General features: G+C 36.8%; 1 protein-coding gene across 1 annotated transcript; it reads left to right on the top strand.

Annotated features, from left to right (window-relative positions):
• The first annotated feature begins 7002 nt into the window (after positions 1-7002).
• LOC148121516 (olfactory receptor 5P53-like) lies at positions 7003-7944 on the top strand. The gene has a single exon (XM_087907673.1). It carries the CDS (start codon positions 7186-7188, stop codon positions 7942-7944), a length of 759 nt encoding a protein of 252 aa, XP_087763799.1. The 5' UTR covers positions 7003-7185.
• Positions 7945-9051: the final 1107 nt, after the last annotated feature.

The raw sequence follows: 9051 nt of genomic DNA, 5'->3' as shown, positions 1-9051 counted from the left end.
GTGATGAAGGCCAAAAGTATATTGAAAAATGTGAACAAAAATACCATAGTGTTACAGGTTACTTTGTATCCAAGCTTAAATTTAATAGAAAAGGGGACTGGAGAGACGGCCAGTTGTATTGTTCTTTCAGAGAACTGAAGTTCAGTTCCCAGTATCCAACTGATAGCTCATAATTGCCAGGTAGTCAACCTCAAAGGGATGTGATTCCCTCTCCTGGACTTTCCAGACACCTGCACTGATGTGCACATATCCCCATACATGTAGGCATAATGTAATGATAAAACAATAAATACATCTTTAAAAATTAGTAAGATAATATGTAATGTAACTTCATGCAGTAAATTTAATTATATTGTCATTAAAATTATGATAATATTTGGAAAATTTTATTAATGTTTTTGTGGTATTTCCAAAATTTATGTGTTTTGAATATGAGCAGAATGAGAAATAGTTGTAGGCAGAAAGAAAAAAGTTTGATTATTTGCAACAAATGGTTTCAAAGTGTTGAATCTCAGAGTGAGCAATTCTGTTTTGTAATTCTTTGTTGATTATGATTCTTGTGTTGTATCTAAAACTTTTGTTTTATAATAAAATATTTTCTTTTACATTTATTTTTAGAATTTTACATGGTTTCATTTGAATTTGTGTCAATGGAAATTTTAAGTTAATTTCCTTTGTAGTGGGATACAGGACTAGTGGGTCACCCTCCATCCTTGGTGAATTTGTAGCTGTTTCATTAACAATTTCTGGATCCACAGTGGGGTCTGTGTCAATGAGCCTGATATCAGGGTTTGAGTGAACATAAGACCTTGCTGTTCTCTGGATGACTGTCTAACTTCAGTAACATACTCTACAGGGATGGGTTTAGAATACATGCTCACTTTAATATACAAATATTTAATATAATATATTCAATATATATGTATACACACTTATATGCACACACACACACACACTACACACTTATATGCACACACACACACACACACACACACACACACACACGGAGTTTGGATTCTACAGAGATGATGGTGAGTTCCTAACATTTCCTTAGGGTTCATGGGAATGTTCTTAAGTGGAAGACTGAGAAGTCTCTGGGTAGTCACGACTGACAATGTCTGGTTGAGAAGTACTGAAAATGCCTTGCATCATAGTTTTGGTGAGTTACTGAAATGAAACTAAAGTCTTTAGGTTTGACTCTACTCTTTAGGTCACAAGTACCATTACTCAAACATGCTGTAAGTCTTGATTGTGCTTGATAGAAGTTGGAGCTGCCTTACAGGGTCATTTCAAGATCCACAGTGAGGCCTTAGTTTCATCTGTAGGAGAACAAAATTACTTTGATGAACAAATGGTCCTAGAAGAGGCATGACATAAAAGCTTGGTGCAGAATAAGAGGGCAGACAATGGTAGCTATGTGAACCACAATAAAATTACTGTCAGATGCTCTGCATTCTGGCATTCACCAAAGACTTGTAGAAACGATGGAGGTCCACATCAAATATTTTGTTATTTCTTTTTTTAATATTTTATTTTATTTTTTAAAAAAGAAAACAACCCTTTTTTTTTTAACAATCTCAGTTCCCACTCCCTCCCCTCCTCCCGTGGCCACCACCCTATCCTACCTCACACACTCTTCTCAGAGAGTGCTTTGGGGAAGGCCCAAGGCCCTCTCTACTATATCTAGGCTGAGAAAGGCATCCATCTAACGAGAATGGGCTCCCAAAAAGCCAGTACAAGGACTAAGGATAAATCCTGGTGCTGTTGCCAATGGTCCGATATTCTGTCCTAATCATACAGCTGACACTCACATTCAGAGGGTCCAGTTTGGTCCTATGCTGGTTCCATCCCTGTCCAACTAGAGTTGGACCTTAGAGATGCTAAGTAACAAGGTTGAACCCTAAGAAAAATATACACCTGAAATGGAGAATAGATAAGATTACCTGATAAGATTTGGAGCATGGAGGTGGGGGAAGGAGGGAAGGTGGGAGAGGAAGAGGAGGGGTGAAGGGAAGGGAGGAGGAGAACTTGAGGGAACAAGATAGACAAGATGGTGAAAGGACAGAGATGAGAGCAAGGAAAGAGATATTTTGATTGAGAGAGCCATTATGGGGCTAACAAAAAAAGCCTGGCACTAGAGAAATTCCCAGGAATTCACAAGGAGGACCACAGATAAGATCCTGAGCAATAGAGAAGAGGACACCCAAACTGGCCTTGCTCTGTAGTCAGGTTGATAAATATCTTAAATATCACCACAGAACCTTCATCTAGCAACCGATGAAAACAAAGACAGAGACGCACAGTGGAGCTCTGGGCTCAGCTCCCAAAGTCCAGTAGAAGAGGGGGAGGAGTGAGAATATCAGCAAAAACATCAAGACCATGATCAGGACATACACTGAAACAGTTTATGGACTATAATCTTGTTATCTTTTGCTTGACAGCTACTATCCACTTATGAGTGATTACATACCATGTTCATCTTTCTGGATCAGTTTTCTCTTTTTTTTTAAAAAAATACAAAAAACTATCTTTTTTCATTTTATATAACAATCTCTGTTTTCATTTCCTTTTGTCCTCCAGTTCCTTCCACCTTTCTCTCCACCCCACTCCCCATCCACTCCTCAGAGAGGGTAAAGCACGTTGCTTTGAGGAAGGACAAAGACCCTACCACTGTATCTAGGCAGAATAAGTTATCCCTCCAAAGAATATGGGCTCCAAAAAGCCAGTACAAGCAGTAGGGATAAACACTGGTCCCACTGTTAGTGGCCCCACAGTCATCTCCAGCCATATAACTGTCACCACATTCTGAGGGCCAGGTTTTGTCCTATTCTGGTTACTTCCCTGTCCAGACAGAGATGGTGAACTCCCATTAGCTCAGATAAGCTGTTTCAGTAGATATCCCCATCATGGTCTTGACCTCTTTGCTCATATTCTTACTCTTCCCATTCTTTGAGTAGACTCTAGGAGCTCAGCCTGCCCAATCAAATCTTTAAGACATAGAAGAAAGGCAGAGTATTTTGGTGAATTCAGTCAAGTATTTAACTTAACACAAAAAGCAACTGACTTGTTGCCTGCAATGCCGTGTGAATGTTCAGGTGCCTCAGAAGGCCTTCCTACGTTGTTGTATAGAGGGATGGAAAGAAATAGAGTCAAGATACCTAAAAAGAGAGTGAATGTTATCTACAGAATTCTGTCAACATCTTATTGCTTCATGAGGAAAATGAATAATAGATCATTATGTCAAAGTAATATGTTCATTATGTACTATTCTACCTTTCATTTTGAATAGGACTCTTCAATTTGATTTAAAGTTTAGCTGAGAAGTTCTCTTATATCACCATATGAGCTAGCACCAATTAATAAAGTAAGTTTTTTTTTTTAGTGAATGCCTGCATTCTTCTGGAAAACACAAATCATTTCACTGGCTTTTGGTAAACAAAGAAAAATATTCCAAAGAACTTCATATCATGTATTTGCCCTCTAGAGAGGACCAGCTAGGCCTTAATGAGTCACCTGGTTCTAGAAATCATTTCTGTACAAAAAACCTAGGGACCTGTCTCTCAAAGGGACAGTCATGAGTATCCCCAAGAGTTCACATGTTAGCTGGGAGCCTCTTTTCCCTGCCACCATGATGAAAGACATTCATTGTCATCCCTACTGCATGTGTATCCTTGACCAGTGAGAGTATTCAATCGTTCACATTGTATTCAGTCTTCAACTCTATATACAAATAAATGGAATACATCTTCCTAAAATCCCTTTTGGAATTCAGCATCACAACACTGTTTCTAAATGGTAAGTACAAGGGCCATTGTTTTTATTGAGATGGATTTTGATTGGTTTAAGAAGGTGAGTAAGAGGCTCTGTAGTGTTCCTGATATACTAGCTGAACCTGGTGACAATAAAATATTGTTCTAAAGCAAACAGAACCACTGCTAAACTTAAGAGCTGAAAATATAAAAAAAAATCTGGAGGAAAGCATTATATTAAAATTGGATTAGGTTCCTAGTCCTATGTCCTCAATCACAAAAGTCTGATTCAGTAAGGAGAGAGAAAATTAGTGGTCAGAGTACCTGACTTATGGGGACAAGAATAAATGCCAGTCTAGAGGTCATGAATTTAAGTGTGTAGGAGGGAAGGAAAGAAGGGCAAGTAGTGATCAGCACAGTACAAATCTTAGTTCAGACTGGGGCAGGTGTCAGAGACTCTTTCCTGGAGATGTGTGACAGAGAGACCTGACAGGTAGAATGGAAAGTTATGTTCTTCAAAGCACAGAACAACTGAAACTAGCAACATTTATTTTTATTTAATTTGAGCAAATCTCTCTCTTAAGAGATCAAGAAACCCCTCAATGAGGAGGCAGAAAGATGCAAAACTCAGAGGATATGGAGGATACCAAGAATGCGAGACATTCTAAATCATTATGACCAAAATTCATATAAACTCCCAGACTGAGGCTGCATGCACAGGGCCTGCATGAGTCTGCACCAGGTCCTCTGCATTAATACCATGGTTTCCACTTTCCTGTTTTTATGGGATTCCCGATTGTTCAAATGAGTAGATCTCTGATTCTTCTCTTGGGCACTTTTTCTTCTGTTTTTAAAAGCCAATTCCAATGTGTTAGTTTTTGACTTGTTTTTTTTATCTTATCTCTTATATTATATTTATTGTATTAAACTATATCATTTCACATTTCCTTAGACACGTGTTTGGTTTCTAATGTGAGACAGAAAGGGAGTAGATCCATATGGTAAGAGATGTGGTGAGCAACCGGGAGGAGTAGAGGAAGGGGAAACCATGATCCGGATATATTATGTGAGAAAAAATATTTTTAATAAAAAGAGGAAAAGAAAGTTACTTAGCACAGCTATGTGACAAAATACCTCTGTTAATTTATAGATAACATTTCATCTATCCCAAAGCAAAGTTGCAGTGTATGGACAATTAACACCACTGAATATACACAAAGATGGGAGCTAAAGAGACTCGTGTGTGCAAGTTAACCCAGTTGACAAACTACCTTGTCTGCCTCTATTTCCTAGGACTCTGCAGCAGCACAGAGTGACTCCTAATGCTGTCGTAATGAAAGCAGCATTGCCACCACGGAACTGAGATATAGGCAGGAAGCACAGAGCACCAATCCTACTCTGTGCATAGTCTTGTTCTTCAGGTCAGAGTGTGAAGAGAAAGACTTCAAAGTGCCAAGAAAGCTTGATAGAGTTAGAAAGAGCTTTCTAAGAAATTATAAATAGTAATGTTAAAATAGAGAAAGCATTGGAGGCATGATAGTTTTATTCAAGTATTTCAAACATTTTAGGTATAATGGTTTGTACCATTGCAATATGACAATTAATACAATGTAAAACAGATTTTTAATGGTAGAGCTGACATCGAGGCAGTAAGCTAGCTGTTACTAGTGCCATTTGAACACAATCAAGATCCATCAGAGAGAAGACAGAATATGTTCTTGAATGGACTATGCATGTGTAACTATTGATTCATTGCTTTTCATAGTAAGCTTATTGAAAGAACTCAGGCTGACTACAGTGAAGCTTAATGCTTATTGGAATTAAAATAAAAACAGAAAGGTTTAAGGAATTGATATATTTGAAAGATATTTAATTTTTATATTGCTTGTTGTGGGAAATGTTTAAATAACTAAAATGTACATAAACATTATTAACAGAAGCAACATCTTCTAACATGACTCTTGAAAAGTATATAATTGGAATGGAGCATATGTTACAGGGAGATAAATTTAGAGAACTGTTTGAACATAGATTTCAATGTTCTTAGTACCAAGCCAAAGAGGATGACATAGGTTCATGAATACTTATGAAGTATTTCATATTCTTGAGCATCATCCACGGATATGCAGTATTCCAAACTCTTCAATCAACAAAGAAAGCCACAAATAAATGAGCTCTAGGGAATGAGTTCACTTAGTGTTTTTCATTATTGAAAAATAGGCAGATAAACCTGTCTTGGATCCTAAAAGATAACTGTTTATTTGTATTATTATCATATTTTTCATGTTTGTGTCATGGTGGTTGATGTAATTCTGGGATTGGTAGCTGTAACAGTTAACAGTTGTAAAGGATTAATATCTGAAAAATGGCAGTCAATTAAGTTATGTTCTACTCACTCAGAGCTTATGCATAAGTCAAAAATTATGTCTAAATATTGACAGTATAAACCAAATTAATATATTGCAACTTTAACTAAGTACAGCACTATTAAAATATGTCTAAGTTGTACATAGTGGCACATACCTGTTATTGTATACATAGTTTTTTCAAAGATGAAGTAGGAGGACTGAGATTTGTGGTTAGCTTAGGAGAAATAGCAAAACACTATGCTTATGAGTATGTGTGTGTAAAGGTATGTGTATTATATTTAGATATATGTATGCAAATTGACCTCTCTCTCTGTCCCCCCCCATCTATCTATATATATCTTTGGGTGGAAAGGTAATACTTGTAAATGTATAAAATTTCTTATTGTTATTGTGCATGATGTTTATTTTGAATTTTCAAGTTTTCTCCCAGTGTTGTTACATAAGTTTTTAGAAATCAGAACTAAAGAGCCATCATGAATTAAAAGTTTAATGGCTTCTCTTTTCTTTGAAGCCTGTTTTCTTTCGGAGGGCAGCAGAAGACATGAAATAAATTCTTATCTTCATTCCCAGAGCCTATTCAGTTCACTGTTCATGCTTACATTCACCATTTTCAAATTCAATTTTATGTTAAAGCACTGGATATTTGTAGAGAAAGAAAAATCCTTATTGAGACCATGTTCTTCGAGAATGACAGACCAAAAGGCTATCAACAAAAGCTAAATATCCTTACTGGGAGAGGAGACATCTATAAAACAAAGAAGGATAATTTGAACTAGCCTTAGATATCAGTTTTAAGTGTAAGGAAAATAAAAATTTCCAAAAATGTGAAAAATCATAACATTATAAAAATAAATTATTTTCATTTCCCTCAACAGGGACAATTCACACAAAAGGAGGAGACTGGAAACCACACCACTGTGACAGAGCTAATTATTTTGGGACTAACAGAGGATCCTACACTGTGTATAGTCTTTTTTGTGATATTTCTAGGAGTTTACATCTTCACGTTAGTAGGAAATATCAGTATCATCACGTTGATAAGAATTTCTTCCCAGCTGCACACACCCATGTACCTGTTCCTCAGTCATCTGGCTTTTGTAGACATTGTCTATTCAACCTCAGTCTCAGTTATAATGCTTATGGAACTCCTTTGGCATGGGCTGGTTCTACCTGTGGCTGCCTGTGAAGCCCAGCTCTGCGTTATAGTGACGCTTGGGTCAGCTGAGTGCTTCCTATTGGCTGCCATGGCCTATGATCGCTATGTAGCCATCTGTTCACCTCTGCTCTACTCTGTGCTCATGTCCCCCAGAGTGTGTTTTCTACTGTTGGGAGTTTCTTATGTTGGTGGCTGCATGAATGGTTGGACATTTACTGGTTGTTTGTTAAGTTTGACCTTCTGTGGACCAAATCAGATAGATCACTTTTTCTGTGACTTCTCCCCTCTGTTGAAACTGTCCTGTTCAGATGTCTCTGTTGTTGAAATCATCCCTTCTATCTCTTCTGGATCCATTATAGCGGTGACAGTGTTTGTCATAGCCGTCTCCTACATCTACATTCTCATCACCATCCTGAAGATGCGCCACACTGAGGGCCGTCAGAAGGCCTTCTCCACCTGCACCTCCCACCTCACGGCAGTCACTCTCTACTATGGGACCCTTACATTCATTTACGTGATGCCCAAGTCCAACTACTCTACTGAACAGAACAAGGTGCTGTCTGTATTCTACACAGTGGTGATCTCCATGCTTAACCCCCTCATCTACAGTCTGAGGAACAGAGATGTAAAGGATGCTCTGAGGAAGGCAACTGTCAGAGTACATTCATAGACCTTTCAATTCAAGAGATATGTGATGATTTCCTTTAGCCATGTCACACTTCGTATCCATCACATGACGCTTAACAGATTGCTACATATTATATTCTTATTTTTTTGCACTAAGTATTACTTTTATAAATTCATATATCATTTGTGTGTTCACTTGAAGTGAGTAAAATGATGGGAATAATCATTGCTACTATAGAACTTCTGGAAGATGTCAAGATCTTTGTCTTCATTTTATTCAAATAGCAAACAATAATTTGTGCCTTGTATGTGTCAGGCTAAGTTTTAGTTGCCTATATGGATTCACCTCTTTTTCATAACAATCTAAGTAATTGGCACTATTGTTTTACTTTGTGGATAAATTTCCTGGGCAAAGACAGAAATCAGATTGTTCATATACTGTTGTAGAAAAATTGAAGTAATTTATATCTAAGGAGTTGGTCACTTAAACCATTTGGTTTCTACATTTAATTTCCAATGAATTTATGAGGGAGAACATTCTAAATGAGAAAAATGAGCCTTGTTTATTGATGAGAAAACTGATTCTTTATTCTCTATTCTTCTCCTGCTATGTACTTTTTTTCTATAGCTTATATATCCCAGCAAGATCTTTCATGAACTATAGAAATTACAATGTGTTTGCAGTCTATTTTACAAGTGAATGATTATAATGAATATAAGACAAACATGGTTTTCATATCCCTTACATTGTTAAAAAATAAAGTCAAACCAATAACCCATGTACATTTACTTCTAAGTAACTTGTTAAAATTAACAAAACATAAGCAAGCAGAAAGTGTTTTTTTTCTCAGCCATGTGTTTTGTTGGCAAGCTACATATTCGTGTTACAATGAAAAATTCAATTACTTTACTATTTATCTTGATACACAATTTTATAAGGAATCTAAAAGCAATCACAAACCGAAACTTTTAAACATGAAAAATAGTCAGCTGTACTTCTAGTCTTTAGGGTACATACCTACTCAACAGTCATATATCAGGAGACTGAGGGCAGGAATGGGTACAAGAAATTCATAATAACCTTTGAACACCCAAAGGCAATTATATGAGTTAGTAACAATTGGGCTGCTTTATATTTTTAACCCTAATG

Source organism: Myodes glareolus, chromosome 7 (genome assembly GCF_982192425.1).
Source record: "Myodes glareolus chromosome 7, mMyoGla1.1, whole genome shotgun sequence".
Taxonomy (NCBI): Eukaryota; Metazoa; Chordata; class Mammalia; order Rodentia; family Cricetidae; genus Myodes; species Myodes glareolus.
This window is presented reverse-complemented; position numbering and strand designations above follow the sequence as displayed.

Excerpts from the sequence above, each read along its gene's own strand:
- LOC148121516 (XM_087907673.1), top strand. The coding sequence starts at position 7,186 with ATGTACCTGTTCCTCAGTCATCTGGCTTTTGTAGACATTGTCTATTCA.